The 17,744-nt window shown below is 40.5% G+C and overlaps 1 protein-coding gene and 4 long non-coding RNA genes across 8 annotated transcripts; 1 reads left to right on the plus strand and 4 right to left on the minus strand.

Annotated features, from left to right (window-relative positions):
- The first annotated feature begins 188 nt into the window (after positions 1-188).
- Positions 189-3,917, plus strand: LOC148321509 (uncharacterized). Its single transcript, XR_015846734.1, has 4 exons — positions 189-418; positions 1,983-2,140; positions 3,458-3,634; positions 3,836-3,917. It is a non-coding gene; the product is annotated as an uncharacterized LOC148321509 (long non-coding RNA).
- Positions 3,424-3,942, minus strand: LOC148321510 (uncharacterized). The gene is made up of 3 exons (XR_015846733.1): positions 3,827-3,942; positions 3,699-3,743; positions 3,424-3,622 (listed from the first exon to the last, which is right to left on the minus strand). It is a non-coding gene; the product is annotated as an uncharacterized LOC148321510 (long non-coding RNA).
- A 96-nt stretch (positions 3,943-4,038) lies between these two features.
- LOC148321511 (uncharacterized) lies at positions 4,039-4,477 on the minus strand. The gene is made up of 3 exons (XR_015846735.1): positions 4,408-4,477; positions 4,202-4,303; positions 4,039-4,108 (listed from the first exon to the last, which is right to left on the minus strand). It is a non-coding gene; the product is annotated as an uncharacterized LOC148321511 (long non-coding RNA).
- Positions 4,478-4,497: 20 nt separating this feature from the next.
- Positions 4,498-6,119, minus strand: LOC148321512 (uncharacterized). Its single transcript, XM_088318302.1, has 7 exons — positions 6,109-6,119; positions 5,829-5,846; positions 5,538-5,626; positions 5,364-5,393; positions 5,216-5,265; positions 4,954-5,028; positions 4,498-4,885 (listed from the first exon to the last, which is right to left on the minus strand). Exons 1-7 carry the CDS (start codon positions 6,117-6,119, stop codon positions 4,832-4,834), a joined length of 327 nt encoding a protein of 108 aa, XP_088174428.1. The 3' UTR covers positions 4,498-4,831.
- A 511-nt stretch (positions 6,120-6,630) lies between these two features.
- LOC148321513 (uncharacterized) lies at positions 6,631-10,370 on the minus strand. 4 transcript variants are annotated; one of them, XR_015846959.1, is made up of 5 exons: positions 10,226-10,370; positions 7,541-8,370; positions 7,147-7,243; positions 6,974-7,071; positions 6,631-6,850 (listed from the first exon to the last, which is right to left on the minus strand). It is a non-coding gene; the product is annotated as an uncharacterized LOC148321513 (long non-coding RNA). The 4 variants fall into 4 exon arrangements; XR_015846960.1 differs by having other exon boundaries at positions 9,123-10,370; XR_015846957.1 differs by having other exon boundaries at positions 7,541-7,585; positions 7,786-10,370.
- Between the last annotated feature and the right edge of the window lie 7,374 nt (positions 10,371-17,744).

The following is a 17,744-nucleotide window of genomic DNA, read 5'->3' on the forward strand; positions in this document are numbered from 1 at the left end:
GCTGGCGACTTTGAGTTGTGTATGATTTTTTTCATTTTTATTGACCCGTTTTTTTAAGATGGAACGTCTTATCATCTTTTAAACAATAAAAAAATACACCGAGCACATAGTCATATTAGCATTGCGAAAGACAAACCGGAAGTACGTCACGCCCTCGAAACGCCCCGCCCCTCGCCTGCCCTGCGGGTTACGACGACACACCCCGGTATAGAAAGTCTTAAAGGACAAAAGACATTGTTTATGTTGAGCAATGCCACACGCGTACACATTGCTGCAAGCATGCCGTGTAAAACTGTAAATAGTCCAGACGAAAGGCAGGGTAAAGGAGCGCAATGTTTTTGGTCGTAATCCGGCAAAAAGCGTAGATGGATAAGAAGGACAAAAGGAAAGTTTTCCGGTGACTATCAGCTGTGTTTCAGTGAGTAATTTAAACACTTTTAAACTGTCTTTTTGTTTTTTGCATATCTAGGTCTATGCATGGACAACATTTAGGAGCGTAATTGCCACTCTTATGCCCTCTAGTTTGTTTCTTGTTACTCTCGACGTTACTGGTGCACTCGCTCGCATTATCAACAAACAATAGCAACACGTTGGGTCGTCGGCTAGCATGCCCGTAAGGAGCACTCAGCTTTTTTTTTATGTTATTTGCATTTATTGTGACTTTTGTAAATAATTCTGCGTGTGAAATGTCGAATATTCGTTTTTGCAATTAGGGACACGTGCGTTTATTTGAGACAATAACCGCTTCCCTTATCAATGTAGATTGCAACGCTGCCCCTTAGCGGACTGAGGAGGGATAGCCTTTCAACGCGTACATTTTTTTTACTCTTATTTTTTTCAAACATTCTTTATCAACCAATATAAGCATACAAAATCCAATAAAAAAGAATAATTATAACCTAAGCAAACAATACAATGTAAACAATGTTATTTTCAAAATATGTTTTTAGCTTAAATCGTGTCAACTAGACTTATTTGAGATAATATTTACGGATCCTAAAATATACTGTATATTTTTATTAGGTCCTTTTTTACTCTCTTTACAGTGTTTAATGTTTAAAAAGAATGAATGTGATTTCTCTGAATTAAAGGAAACACAAATTGTCGTCCGTTTAAAACAGTTCTCAGATGTCTTAAAGAGGCCTACAAGGAGCACTCGGCTGTCAATAGAGGAAAGCGTTTGTCTTGTGTTGTTTTGTAAATGTTAAATTTTGCGTGTGACGTGTCGAATGTGCGTTTGTTGATCGGCGGACTCGTGCGTTTATTTGCGTCAATAACCGTTTCAAGATATATTCGCAGACTGCAATTAGCAGCATTCAGGTGTTAAGAGGTTGTCCGCCAGGGGGCAGTGTTGCTACGTCCATTGAAGGGGAACTAGCTATAGCGCATGTTTTCCTATCGAACATTGAACATTGAAGACAACTCGAGAAAAAAAAACTCGGTCACAATTTGTTTCCCTCGACCGTGCTTTGCCTTCACGTTATTTTGTAAATATGATTTTAGCTTAAATAAAAATTAGATTTATTTGAGAAAATATTTAAGGACCCTGAAATATAATGATAGTGTTATTTTTCTGTCTTAAAGTAAACATATTTTTTTCAGTTTAAAAATAGTTCTCAAGTGTCTAAAGGAAGGTGTGTAGTTACCTTGACAACCTGGGGCTTTTTGACTAAAGCAAAGGGCCACTCGGTGTTTACAACCTAGCAACTTTTTTCAAAATATAGTGACGTTTCTAACCCCTCTTTGTGTTTAAAAATGTTAAAAGCCAGTTAGCAAGATTATTGTAGTTAACTAAAACTACAAAAAAATGTTAATAAAATAAAAATATGGTTACAAAAATTAAAACAAACAGAGAGGGCATCTTGCAAATAACTATATTTGCAGTGACAATGTCCTTTGTTTTTGTCTTTGTCAATTAAGTTCTAACCTGAGCCCTTGAGGATGATTTGTATTAATTTTTGTGTTGCTGTGTGTCTGTGCAGAAGAAGGACGGTCCAGTTCGGTGAATGAAATCTCATCAAATAGACTTACTGCTTTTGCTTTTTCCGCCCGACCAGACCGAGGAGGCTTCGGGTCCAAAGGGGCAGCCGACAGACTTCTGGGACCTGCGGAAGGGACACCAACCTGCATTTAGACACATGTGAGTAGTGAACTGTGTTTGGTTCTTGAGGAGCTGATGTGTGATGTCACATTGCACCACAAGGTGGACGCGAGTACACCGACCTTTCTCACTGAACTTAAACTGGTGCGTCATGTACTTACTGCACGACACAAACGCCAGCAGACGCTTCTGACATGTTTTTAAGTGACAATAATGTGGGCCAAGTTAGTTAAAAATATATGTCTATTTGACTTAGTTGGTTCACATCAGTGTCATTTGAAACATGTCCAGAAGTCTGTGCTGATGATGTTGTGCATGTGCATGGCACTTAGTTTTTGTTCCATTGAGAGACGTCAGCTGTGCTCACGCGCTGTGTGTCACAAGTGACATCACGCACGCAACACTTAAGCTGCTTCTATCCAATGTTTGTGTGTGCAACTTGAATTGGCCCACACAAACGTTGACTGGTCAAATGCTTTCAAATAGTCATGTCATCTTTGTGTCCAATAAATTGTTCAACTTGAATGGGAGTCTTTGCGTTTTCTTCGTCAACCTGCCGCCAACTCATCATGGTGGTCGCTGCAGTGGCAAACAATTCAAAGGCTGCTTGAGGTGAGAGTTGCACATCACTCACTACTGCTGTGGACACAAGCGTAACATTACTACTCCTCTCTGTCTCCCATGACTCAAAACCCGACGAATCTTTAAGTTCATCGAGCTTTGGCTCATGTGAGATGGAGGGAAACAGTAAAAGGCTTGTGTTCCATGTAGTAACGGAGGTGCAACTTTGACCTGCAAAGTCAAACTTACCTGCCAAAACCTAAGTGTTGCGAAGACCGCCCCTAAACCCGGCCCGATTTGAATTTGACCAATCACGTCGCATCTTAAATTTGCATAACCACGCCCACAAATAATCACCCAATCAGAAGGCCCCAATTTGCATAGCCACGCCCACTTTTACATTTTCAACCAATCAGATAGCTCTAAGTTTGCATAGTCACGCCCACCTCAAATCCCACCAATCACTGAGCACCTAATTTGCATAGACACACCTACTTTTCAACCAATCACAGCCTTGCATTCTTCTTGCTCCACCTCCTTCCACAGCCGTCAGCCAATCATGGAGCATTATTCCAGCCTTGACCTGCCCACTTTCGACATTTTTGTAGAATTTTTTTTTTTTTTTTGGGTTTGGGGAATTTTGACCAAAAAAAAAAAAAAAAATCTGAAAAAAAAATCTGGAAAAAAAACTAGATTTTTTTTATACAAAAACTTTTGAATTTTTTTTGTAATGTTTAAGAATGAAGTTAAGAGTTCAAATGTTCTTATTTCAAACAAGCTTTATTTCTTTTGCAGAGAAAACCATCACAAATCAAACAAAGTAACAAGTCAGATGACAGTCTGCTCGTTGCTGAGTGGTGAAGTGGTCGGCCAGCAGCAAAGTAAGTCGGATGAAAGTCTACTCGTTGCCGAGTGGTGAGGTCGTCGGCCAGCAAGAAAAGCGTCGACAAGCGTGTGGACCTAAGACAAAAAGTGAGTCAAAAGTTAAGTCATCTTGTTGTGCAGAACAAAAAAATGTTTTGGGCTTGAAACCTACCAGTGAGAAAGACGAGTTGTTCACAGCTGATCATGTTCTTGTTGCCTAGAAAGGGGAAAGAAAAAAATATTCTATCAAGTTGTCATGAGGATTGTGCAATAAAAAGCATTCAGAGCTTTTCATCTCACACTTCTCAGGGTGCCTCCAAATTTGGCTTCAGCACCTTGTGGATGGGACGCAACAAGCAAAGCAAGTGTTGCTGTCATTCGGCTCAGCGCTCATCGCTGGACTCGGGCTGTGAGTAAGAACTCGATTCGGCGCCATCCCGGAAACAAGAACGCTCGTCGTTGTACTTTGTTTAGACAACTGCAACATGCTAGCTGAAATGTGCCTTCCCTTACCAGCGGAGGGCTCATCCGGAGGAAGACGCACTTTTCAGTCACGTTTCACCATCTTCAGTGGGCCAGCTCCTGAAACTCCGCACAAACGAGGACCAGTCAAGCTGCCATTCAGTGCGTTTATTTGCATGTCTCAACATTTAAAATTTAGGCAGCTTTAAGGACCTTCCACAAGTTGAAGTAGAATTTGTCTCTTTGCCCAGCAGGTGGCGTGTCACCGTGGAAGAAGTCGAGCCATGCTGCACAATACCGGTTTTACAGCGCCACCTAGTGGACAAACATGAGAATGGTGAAGTACCTTTTTGAGTCTTTGGCAAAATTGAAGAGAAACTTGCCGAGCATTCATTTTATTTCATTAAAAATTAACTCACCTGATGCATCTTGTTCTATTCCGCTCAGTGAAGCTCCATCATGACTGCAGAAAAAGAGGGAGAAAAAAAATTAATGGACAGTGCTGGAAAGTTTGATCGGATCTCCTTACCTTGCTTCTGTCTCTACCGGAATATTGGCTGCTGCTTCTTCCTGGAGTGCCGCAAGAGGTTCAGCGTGTGATCCTGCAACTCACATTAAAATTAACAATGCAATGTGTTGCTGTTGAGTGCATGTTCTCACCTGACTCAGGTGTGGCAAATGCAGGACCAGAAAGCAAAAACCACACCCCAGTTTGGCTTTAACCACAGGTGAGTCTACTAAATGTAACGAGCACCCGAGAGCACGTTGAGTAGAACCACCTGTGGCAGGGTTCCCCCCCCACCCCTTTCTTCACCTGGATTTCACACCTGTGCTGATTAATGATTACCACATGATGCGTGCAGAGCGGCGAGCGAAGCAGCACAACAGCGTGGTGGCCTGAAAGACATGGTAACGCAAGCGTTTGAATTTTAATATTTAGCCTTCCAAGCTAGCGGCTTTGCTACCTGTAAGTTGGCGGCCATGTTGCCGCCGTGACCCAAAAAGACGCGGGAAGTCATGTCAGCCATTTTAGGGGCATTCTGTTGAAAATGTAAGCATGTGGATGGATGAAAAAAAGAACATTGTTTTTTTTAGTCTGTTTAATAATGATCTTTCGGACAAAACACACAAGACTTGTGCCATTTTGCAGTCTATCTGGCCGTTCCGTTTAAGATCCAAGCCTGTGGACAAAATGAAAACTATCTGCACTTGATTCAAATGGTTTACCTCTGAATTGACAAAGTGGGGCACCTTAGGCTCAATTTGAAGATATGCACCTGTAGACAGAAATTAGACAATTAATACGCATGCATTAAAGATATACTTTATTCAGTTTGTTTGATTGTGAATTTCTGTCCAAGTTTTGTCTACTTACCTTCGGCAAAACGGCACTTTTGTCCGGCTGCTGGAAAACAGTGGAGAAAAAAAAAAGAGCAAACGTTTTAGCTTAGCATGTTAGCAAGGCGTGTGCATCCCTAAAGTGGAAGTTTGCATTCAAAGTGAGCAAAATGCGTGAGTTTGAAGAGGGTATTAAAGAGTGAAGATTCACCTTGAGCAAGTTTTGGCTGATCTGGAGGAGCTGCGGAGCAACAGGACGAGGACGACCGGAGGCTGTCAGAGGAGCGAAAGAACGGTCGGCTATTTTTGGGCCGGCTTAAATACTTTTCCGGTGATGACGTCACAACCGCAAAAAAAAAAAAAAACTACAAAACGAATTAACCACTATGATCCTAGCATAGTGACGTTGCCTTAAAAATCCAAACCAGCCAATTCCATTTTTTACAATGCCCTTTAGGGGGTTTGAACAGGAGTCGCGGCATCACTAAGCGAGATCAAATACCTCTCGACTACCGCCTGACTGAAGGAGAGAATTCACGTTGTCAGATTTAACAGACAGCTTCTATTTAATAGGAATTTGGAATGAAGTCTGGTGAACAACTCTATATGTATGAGCAACCTAACTTACGTAGCAGATCTCGGATGGTCGAATGGTTAAAGATGCTGCTTGGTAAACTGTGGAGCCGGGTTCGAATCTCACTTTAGGCACCATTTAATTTGGTGATGGAGCACCGAGTGAGGATCGAACCAGGTTCGTCTGGACACCAAGCAGTATCTTATACCATTCGGCCATCTGGTTGGAGAAACGCCAAAATTTTTATTTGTATTTACTGGTCTCTAATTAGCTGAATCGCCAGCTGCACACCACTGAGGATGGAAACTACACGATGTTCTTTCCAACATAAAATCATGTAGGTTAGTGATGGTTGGCGTCCCTTGTCAAGTAGTCGTGATGATGTGATGACACTCAAACCTAACCAATAACTCCCACATTAATATTTTCTAAAATGTATTTTTCCACACATAAATCTATGTTTTTTTTTTTTTTGCAAATGGTTTTTGTCATTTTTACGTGGTTCCTTGGCCGTTAAGGCTTATCCATTCATTGTGGTCACCTTTGTGTTATTTTTATTTACAAAACTCGGGTGTGTTTGCAAGAGGTATTTCATTCTCATTTGTTCACAAAACGAGGCTGTTTTTGTGTTATATTTGATAGTCATTTTACAAGACAACACATTTTTAGATCTTTGTAGCTTTCATGAGCATGTACATGCATTTGTCAATTCAGACATCCACTCCCAAAAAAGTCTGCAAGAACACATTTATTTTGATCCAAACATGATGATGCAATCTTCGCCTCAGCATCCGCGAAGGTTTGGAGTCCGATGTCAAGCCGATGAGTTCTCCACGCCATTCACTCAAGCCCTTGAATATTTCATTGCACTGCATGCATATGGTGGAGTTGGAGGGGGATTCTGGAAATGTCCTTGAATTCAAGTGAACATACACTTCAATTCACGACACCTAAGGATGACAAAAAATAAAATAAAAAATAAAAAACACAAGGGTTCCTCCTCTCTCTCTACTGATATCTCAATTTTATACATACACACATATGTATCCTAATAAACACATTCACCAACTTACTGTTGTGGATTGCACCTTCATCATCTTTCAGGACATCTGCCGGAGAAGATTTTTATGTTAAATATTCTCCAGTAGCTTCCAGCACCCAAATGTTCATCCTTAAATTCAAGGGAATAAAATATTATGCTTTGGACATGTATACACATGATTAGTGTCTGTAAAATTTTATTCACCTTTCATCCCATGGCAACCTCATCAAAAATGGAGTCCAAGCAGCCAGTGGCCATCAGTTTACCTTCGTTTCTGAAATGGGCAAATCTGCAACCATAACTGTTAATACAAAATTAAAACATTTCCAAAATGTGCTGTCTTGTTGTCTTGCAAGATTTTCAATCTTTATACCAGCACCCCTCAACCTCCTAATTTTGGATTCATATTTTTCACCACAACACCTGCAAGTATGGCAAGCACACAGAAAAAAATCACTAGTGTGGTAAAAATTCAATAGGCTGCTAACCTAAAAAAAAAAAAAAAAAAAAAAAAAAAAAAAGGAAAGTGGTGGCATCAAGCAAGAAGGAAAATTAAACATGTTCTAAGGATAGACATGGGCAGTTTTGTCATGCTTACACCGGTAAAATCCAATGGAACCTCCATGACAGTAAACCAAGAGTACTGCAAATACACAAAAACATTATTTTCTGTTGATGCATACACATCTATTGTGAGAAGGACACATGCACAAAAAGAAATTGCTCCGGCACAGCTTACTGATGTGCTGATCATTTCAATCAGGCATATTGTCGGAGTGCGACATCTGAAATATACAGGATATCGGCCTTTGACACCTGTGATTTGGAGGCAATTTCACTCACCATGAAGATAAAGAGTCTGCAGTGACGGCTGCCGAGATGATGGACAGGAAGCACCGGCAAAAATATTTCTGAATTCAACTGAAACCAAGCTCCAAACTTCAACAGCTTAAATACAGCATCAAAATGTCAGTGTAAACTTCAAGTGTGAAAATAGAAACTGAAGGACATTGCAACAGCCCAAGTCATGACATACATCATTCTTGTAAATGTATCCTCCTCCCCCAAAAATGTTTACTTAATATCTGTGCCTGACAATTCTGCCCGTGGTGCTGAAAAAATGAGTTGCACAACAGTCATGGTACAAATATTTTTTTTAAAAAAAAGCTAAAGAAAAAAGGTGAGACAAATAAGACGGTCCATGAACAATAGTTAAGAGATCATCATTGTTGCCCGTTGTAGCATGACGTTTCCTCGCGGAGTCCTCATTTCCTGTTAGGAAGGTCTCTTTTTCTAGCTAAATGCAGTAAAGGCGACATATTTCTTTGACTAAATAACGTGTATTGTGCTGCATGCAAAACATACCTGTCACCTGCAGTTTTCTTCGGTGGTCTGGGCGCATTCCGATGACGTCACGCTTCAAACCACCTGGTTGTTTAATTTGCACGTTGTGATTCGTGCAAATAAAAGAAATAAAATGCGTTACTGTCACATTGGCGAGGGAACTGTTCGTAGTGGGACCTTGTGGACATGTTATTAATATCATTGAGATTTTACAATTACCGTTAATATCGTGGGGTTTATATACAGGAATGCTCAATTTGCCGCGATTTGCAGTACACATTTCTCATCATAATTTGCTCACTGTTACATAATTTATATTATCTATTTTTGACGAACGGTATCTGTGTGCACACGTACACGTAACATATCTATACATACGAACAGTATGTATTTTTATGAAAATAATAATATACATATTTGTCAAATCCCATGCTCATTAAATAACATAAACATTCGAGACAGTTTGTATGTGAAAAGGAGCACATTTACGAGTTTAACAAGGAATTCAAAATTCCACCAATGTACAGTATATTAAAGTGCTTTGAAATGCTTGCCAACGTATAAACGAACGCGTCAATAAAGCAGCGTATGGGAGAGGGGTGAGGGGGGATCAAAGTTGACGTTGTCAACGTCGTCTTTTATTTTACAACCGGAAATAAACGTGTGCAATCTTGCAAGCATGTTGTAACAAGACCTCAGTTTCCTGCGCGAGCATGGCACGGACGCGCACGCGCAATTCTACTCAGAGACGCAGCATTTGACACGCCTCGCGCACCAGACCAAAGAACGACTTTTGAGTAAAGCACACCGGTTTTCCATCGTTATTTGCGTCCGACCTTCTAACGGAATGAAGACAAAGTAGTGATGGGTCCAGCGACACTGAGGCGTCGATGCGCGCGCCGAGCTTCCAGGGCAAACCCCGTGTCGGTGCGCGTACCGCTTTGAGAAAGTCACGTGACCACTACCAGAATCGTGTCGACACAGCGGTCGCGCGCCAAACTGTGTTCATAAGGAAGCGCATCTGTCAACAGGATGGACGCTCAAAACAAGCATCGAGTTATTGGCGCGTTACTTTGCGTTAAATATCCGCAAGATGGAAGACGTCACTGTTGATGCGCACTCAGAGGTGCAGCGCTATACGTCAGCAGGACACGTTGCACGTACGGAAGACTCGCTCTTATAATGGAAGTCCATGGAGGCAACGTTCCCTCGCCTATTTATATTAGCCACACAGACGTTGTGCACACCAGCCTCTTCAGTGCCTTGTGAGAGGATCTTCTCAAAGGCGGGGGAAAGTCCCTCAAAAAAAGAAATAGACTGAATAACAAAACGCTGGAAAAACTAATTTTTTTAAATAAAAATCTTTAATTACAATGAGTCCATTGTCATTCACAACACTTTGGGCATTCAGACAGATGTTCACTTAATTTATCAACTGCGTCTCGAATATCAAAGATTTTTTTTATGAAATTGCGTGTATGTAAAAACAATGTGAAAGCAAATGCTCAATCAGAATCAGAAATCCCTTTGTCATTGTACTCAAGTGTGCAACGAGATTAGAGAGCTCCCCTCTCCAGTGCAATACAACAATAATTCAGTTAAATATATAAATTAGATAAATAAGAGAATAATTAGTGCGATGGAAAGTAATACGAAATAGGATATATAAAAACACATCACGTCGCTAATCAATGGAATTGGATAAAATTTGTTTGACAGATCAGTGTCACGTGACCCTGTCAAATGTTTCCTGCAAGTCCACCAGGTGTCAGTATTCAGCAACACAGCGTCAATACATTGTGTCACTGTGTCGAAACGATATAGGATGCCTCATCTACCCATCACTATATACACACATATACAAACACACCCAGATACATATATACGTACACACACACTTAGCTTCCAAACGCAACAAATAATCAGTCACGTTACTCACGTGTCACATTCACAGGTTAGTCTGTTGACACTTCCGGGTTGCTTGTCGTTGTCCAATGAAGGCGACCGTGCACTTGAGTTTGCCGCGAAAACTGCCGCCGTCTAAGATCAGTTCACGGAACCTCCCAAAGTGGATCACCAAGGGAAAACCGACCCGCGATCAGCATTTGCGTACTACACACGATCGGATTTGTGCATCACTCGTTGCTGTTCTTGGCGCCCGAGAAGACGTCTCACTCGGCTTCAAAGTCTCTTAAAAACGCAAAACAATTACTAAAATTACACCTTATTCACTAACTTTGAGAATGTAGCCAGTTAATAATGAGGTGGTTGTGTGTTGGTGACTTTGCAAAAAAAGACAACATGACACATTTGAGGAAAGAAAGTGACGTTTTTATTCCTATTCTATCTTTGCATCTTTTCTCTCCCCAAGGATGTTTCAGTCAATTCCGTTGTCTTGTGGCTTTTGAAATAGCGTGTAGTTCAATGTTGTTGTGTTGTGGCTTTTGCAATTGTTGTGACCTTTCTCAGCCACAGTAGGTACACACAACTGAATCACTGTCACGCAAATGCTCTAAAAAGTCAACCCTTTTCACACAAACAAATGAAACTCTCACATCCATGCATCCATTATTCACGACTGAAAGGCTTTGCATGCGTTTATCTTTATTGCTGACGACCGGAGCGTTAGCATCAAGTTCGCGCTTAACAGGGTGGCAAGCAGGCGCCAAGCCCCTCGCTCCCTCGGTCGAAGATGCCATATAACTTGGTGAGGAAGACATCTCCCATGATCCACGGCGAGCCCTGAGCCGACACGATGACCCACCGCCTGGAAGCCACTCAAGCACAGCTCTTCGTCCCCCAGCATCTCCTGACGGCGGCAAAGAGGCACAACGTTGACAGCGCCCAAAGTTTAGTTGGCCAACGGGAACGTCCTCACCTTTCTGACGTTCTGATTAGCCGTCAGCATGAACTCAATGAAGAACTGAGACACCCACCCACACACAAACTTAGATGAATGAGCTGAAATTATGTGATGTCACAGATGATATAGGCCTGTTTCTGTGGGTGGGAGGTGGGCCGGGTGATGAGGGAGGTGCCTGTGCCTACGATGGCCTAGCACCCGCAAGGACAAAACGAGCTGGACAGACACACTGAAAGACACATGCATACGCATTAATGATGCAGCTCACGAGTGACCTGAAATAAAACACAGACACGCACAAAAAGAACAAACCACAAATACACAAGAGATAGACAGAGACACACAAACACACGACAGATAAAGACAGACATACAGCACAAACATAAAGACAGACAAATGCGTTTCGACACACAAGCATGGAAGTGATTTGTTATGGAGGCAGTCCCGGCGGGGAAGCCGTGAGCGTAGCGCCGGCTGAAGGCGACGGGCCGATGCTGCCGCAAGAGGTCCTGCAGCACGCCGTCGGCACGCAACTGAGAGCAAATGGAGCGCCCTCGTCGCAAAGGAACCCTGAGGAGCATCAGAAAAGTATTAAACAACGTTCTTCCAGATTCTTCATACCCAGCTTAAGGGCCATGTTCTAGTACACGTGTTGTCCCCACTAGTAGCCTAAGACAATTCAGCACCTCAAATAAATGCCCACATGGCTTGTAGCCATGCCACATTAGTACAACGAGTGTGCCAGTAAACCTGACAAGTAATCTACTGTGCTGCACTATTAAAACTGCTAAGGCCAACTAATCGACATGTCTTACCCTAGTTGTCTCCTGGACTCAACAAGTAGCACCAAAATGCTCGCTGGATGTTTTGCCTCCTATAGTTGTCCTACTAGTGTGCAAAATATTATAGTAGTGGAAAATCTAAAAAGTAAGTTAGTCTACTAGTGATGACCACTGTACGATTAGTGTTCATAAGGCTGACTGCTCTGTGTACCAGTACACTCTTTGTTCTCAATAGTAGATCAACTTTGGCATACTCGTAGTACAACTATGTTACTAGAAAGGCCAAACGTTGGTTCTATCAGGAGATCTCAGGCTACTAGAGTGTGACGTGTCTACTTGCTGAACCAAATAGTGTTACTAGTGTTGCACAGTAGATTTACAAGTCAGTTAATTGTGCACTGGTATGTCAAAAGTGGCAAAAATACAGGAAAAATAAAACACTAGTATGACATTTCTTCTACTAGTGAAGACAAAGAGCATACGAGTTCACGGAACCTAAGAGAGAAATATACTTCGGCATAATAGACAACTTCATGTTGCTAGTGAGGCAAAACTATTTACTAGTTGACATAAACACATATGTAGATTACAATGGTGGGCGGTCAAAGTCTTCTCTGCTGGCCTAACATAATCAAGATATCATGATCAAATTCATGGTAAATGTTTATTATACATATCCTACTTCAGGCTTAGCATGTAAAGTGCTTTGTTACAAAAATGTTATTTTTATAATTCTTCACATTCATGTGATATTATATCTATACCAGTGTCATAACTTTAGGTGAGAGTTTTTATTCAATTAGGATTAAGCTAGCTCGTGTAGCCTCGCAGATTTCATAGTATGCCTTCAAAAGCAACAACGCGGGCGCTAGCAAAACAGTTTTAACGGCCCCCACAGATGATAGACAATTGCGATAGCCAATCAGATGACGAGTTGGTTACTGTGCGCATTCCCGCCGGTCTTACGTTGAAGGAGCGAACGCGTTCTGTGATTCGATACTCACTTGTGACATGAAGCGCTATGCGGAAATGGACACCGGATAGTCTTTCCCGCCCGGCGACCGTTCGAAAATATAAGATATATTTTTTGATCTTTTGATCCACAATGGACGAAGGAGGGAAAAGTGTGGATTCGATTGGGATATATTTGCAAGGCCATCTGGAAGACGGACCTTTCAAAAGAAGTTCTCTCGTGAGATGAGGTGAGTGTAACCGTATTTTATTTCCCAGGCGTGGTGTCATATATGACAGTGTTATAAGGGGTATTTATTCAAGTTTGGCCAAGTAGAACTACACTGAAGGCCAGGTCCGCCATATATATTTTAAAAAATAATCCCAGAGTCCTTTTTTAGATAAACTGTAAATACCGTGCCACAAAAAAGTCGTGATTTATTTATTATATTTTCATTTTTTAACTGTGTAACTACATGTTGCCAGGCAAATCAACCCCCCCATCACGCACACATTACAGAAATCTTGTTTTTAACCAATCACATTTCTGAGCCGTCAAACAAGAGTTCAGCTTCGACAGTACGTGTTGCCATGTAAATCACCCCCCCATCACGTACACACCAGTGAAACATTTTTCAGTGACGTTGCATTCTGCCGTCTTCTGATTGGTTGGTCAAAGCTACTCTAGCGGCTCTTCGTAACTGTACCAGTACGCAGTACACTTGCTTCCAGACTAAACTCGAGAGATGTCTCATTTGATAGAACCCCCCCAAAAACATTCGTTTCAGAGTAAAAATGAATATTGTGCGGTTAAGTCGGAAAACAGTTTACTTGTGAGCGCAAAAATGTGCTACCTTTGACTGAAACCAAGTCAGCTCAGCTAGCGAAAGACGACGACGACGAACTCGAGAAAAAATGTTTCTCCGGTGAGTACGATGGATTTTATTTATGATTTTGTCATGTTCTTGGATAAATAACAATTGGAAACCGCTGGTGTCATTATTTTGTATAATATTCAAATGTGTTGAAAGGAAGCCCTCGAAAATGATGATGCTTTTTTCTAAGGGAGTTCAAATAAATTAATGAGAAGTTGTATTTTTCTAGATAAAAAAGTCCTATACATTTCAGAAAATTTCTTTCCGTTAGAAGATAAAAAAATAAAATTCGCGCTCTTTCTCGCTCTCCCGCTCCCCCCCTCCACTGTACAGTACGCTGTACACTTGCAAATGTCTCATTTAATGAAAAAAAAACAAACAAAAAAAAACATTCGTTTCCGAGTAGAAGTGGATGGTGTGCTAATAAGTCGGAAAACGCTTTACTTTTGAACAACAAAAACTTGCTACCTCCGACTGAAACCAACTCAACTCAGCTAGCAAAACACGTCGACGAACCTTCGAGAAAAAAAATTGCCTCTCGGGTGAGTACGATGGATTTATGAATGTTTTCGTCATGTTCTTGGATAAATAACGATTGGTGACCGTTGTATGGGTATATGTAGTGTTGGATTAATTTGTTGTGATGTAATTTTAATCATTTCTATCTTATTTATACGTGTTGAAAGGAGGCCCTCGGAAATGATGCTTCTTCTCAAAGGAAGTTTAAATTAAATGAATGAGAAGTTGTATTTTTTTATTAAAAAAGTCCTATACATTTCAGAAAATTTCTTTCCGTTAGATTACAAGATTAAATTTCGTCCTCTTTCTCGCTCTCCGTCCCCCTGTACAGTACGTTGTACACCTGCGTCACTGCTGAACATGGGAGAACAACTATCTCATTTGGTAGAAAAAAAACATTCGTTTCGGAGTAAAAATTGATGTTGTGTGGTTAAGTCGGAAAACAGATTAGTTTTAAGCGCAAAAACTTGCTACCCTTGAATGAAACCAACTCAGCTAGCGAAAGACGACGACGAACTCTCGAGAAAAAAAATGCCTCCGGTGAGTACGATGGCTTTATTCATGTTTTCGTCATGTTCTTGGATAAATGACGATTGGTGACCGCTGTATAGGTATATGTAGTTTTGGATTAATTTGATGTGGTGTCATTTTAATCATTATTTTGTATATTATTTATACGTGTTGGAAGGAGGCCCTCGAAAATGATGATGCTTCTTCTCAAAGAGAGTTAAAATAAATGAATGAGAAGTTGTATTTTTCTAGATACAAAAGTAATTTCTTTCCGTTAAATTACAAGATTAAATTCGTGCTCTTTCTCACTCTCTCCCTTGCCCCCTGTCCCTCCTTCTCTCCCCTGCACTCTCTCTCACACATGCTCTCTCAACAAAACAAGTTTGATATTTTAAATAAAAGATTTTTTGTATGAAAAAAAACTGAAATATTTTATTTCGAGAATATGAATACTTTTCCCCCCGAAAATAAAGCCACACTTTCATGGAAAAGAGAAGTGATCCAACGTGAACAAATGTAAATATATCTGAAGAATAAATTCTTATCAGAAAAGAAATCTGAGATAAATCAGTACCCTTACTGCCCAATCAGGGTGAAAAGAATTATCTGTATGCAGATACATTCAACTTTACTGATGGCATGTCTGAGCTGAAATATTTAGAGCCTTAAAATAGTTGAGGACCTACAATCAAGGGTGGTTAGAGTAGCCCACATTTTTTCTCAAGAATAAGTACTGTTACGTCAGTATAATAGAACTAAAGTAGAAATAAAAAGTAGTCATCCAAATAGTTACTTGAGTAAAAATAAAAATGTACTTGTTGAAAGAAACTGCTCAAGTACTGAGTTAGTTTAGCAACGGCTGATCTATTTTTGTATATTTTTAAACAACCATTCAATGAGACAAAAATAAAAGTAATTATCTTCAGGCCAATTAAAGTCCATCCAATCAATAGAATAAATTCAATTCATTAAAAAAATGTTTAAAATAACCTTAAGATAAATTCAAGTACTTAAATAATAGAAAAATAATAGTATAAATAAAAGACTGACTACCAGTTCAGGGTGTAACCCGCCTCCTGTCTGAAGATGGCTGGGATAGGCTCCAGTAGCCCGACCCCCCCCTTCCCCCACCATTGTGAGAAGATGTACAGCTAATGCATGAATAAATAAAATAGCAAAAATTTCAAGCCCCAGTTTTTTTTTTATTTTAAACAAATGTAATTTGAAAGACAAACGTTTGCCTATCCACAGGGGGGAAAAAAAACAACTAATTTAGGAATCTCTCTCCCCCTCTCTCTCTCTCCCCCACTCCCACTCTCTCCCCCTATCCCCCCCCCCTCTCTTTAAAGACGCTCATGGCAGCCTGTGCGTGCTAAATACAGCTAGATTTTTGGCACAACATTCCCTGTCATAAATGAATAATATTTTTTTTGGGTGCTCGTTGATCTCCGTTTTGCTGCTATTAAAGGGATATTTACCACGTAGTCAGTAATTGTGCATAGGCAGTTTGTTTCCAGGACAGATCTGAGACATTATCTCTGGCTAACATGGCGTGCGAATGGATTCTTTTATTTCGGCGATTTAAGTAACAAGTTAAATGTAGCCTAATGTAGCGGCGTTAGAGTACAGTTTCTTCTTCAGAAATCTACTCAATTAAGTGTAAATAGTATAGTGACTCAAAATTATTCCTAGAAGTACAAAATTTACCATAACTTACTCAAGTAAATGTCATGGAGTAAATGTACTTGTTACTACGCACCTCTGCCTACAATTGAACTGTATGAAGGTCTTTGTAATTGAGCTCATAGCAGTACGGCAAGTGGTGATGTTCCTCCACCATGTTGCTGTTGGTGTTAAACTTGTACAGTATGCTTGGCCTGCCTCCTTGGACCCCTTCACAACACAAACACACACAAAGTGATAGTCACATGACCATATTGTAAGCCCACTATTGCACAGGAGGACGTGCGAGTAAGACAAGCACACTATAAAATTTTACTATTCATGTGTAAATCTTCACAAGAAGTACCAATAGCGTGTGGTTGTTATTCTCTTATGCTAAATTGTCCTCCAAGTGTGCATAAATGCCATGCAGTTGTAGAAGGCACAAGTGGCATAATGTTACTAGTGAGAATTCTTCTAGTGCACCCCGGTGGAAAAAGAAATTTTGAGAGTTTCTGACCCGAGTCAAGTGACAGCAGAAACTGTTGACGGAGACCCAATCAGCATGCCACATGCTTCACGCAACAGAAACATTGTGTACTAGTTGACCAGGAGTTTGTAGCGCAAGCAAGCGCAGGCTTCTTTGATCTTTTCTGCTTGACTTCAAGCCTGATGACTTTCCAGCTTTTGAACAAATGCGCCCTTTCAGCCAGAAAGTGTCAGGAAATTTTCATTTTTGAAACTGATTAAGGGTCAGGTCATGCAATAAAAGACTAAAAATTTAAATGTGTGTCTCAAAATAAAACCAATATTGTTCTTATTAATAGGATTAATTTTCCAATTTTTTGAGAATATAAATAAATAAAATAAATCTCTGTTAATAAATTAACAGCATTTGTAAAATTATTTATTTTACTTATATGTTGGTGTTAATAAACAAATAAACCAATTGTTTTAAGAGGATAAATATGTAAAATGCCCAAGAAATACCAAGCACTTTTGTCGTGTTGTAACTTATTTTTCTCACCTTCTGTGCCTCCCTCTTCTCAGCTTGCTGGCTCGGTTGGTAAAAACAGCTGAAGTTAAAAACGATGACGGGTACGGGCAGGGCAGCGAACACATGGAACCCACGATCATGCCCACACATGGAACCCATAATCATGCCCATGATGGTTTTTGGAACCATGTCGAGGTACCTGAAGAACGGGACATACTTCATCAGGTCAGACAATCATTTTATTCTTATTGAATGGGGTGGGGCTGGGCGATAAACCAAAAATTTATCGTTACCGAAAT

This window comes from Idiotropiscis lumnitzeri, chromosome 16, assembly GCF_059441095.1.
Source record: "Idiotropiscis lumnitzeri isolate Australia: NSW breed Sydney's pygmy pipehorse chromosome 16, RoL_Ilum_1.0, whole genome shotgun sequence".
NCBI lineage: Eukaryota > Metazoa > Chordata > Actinopteri > Syngnathiformes > Syngnathidae > Idiotropiscis > Idiotropiscis lumnitzeri.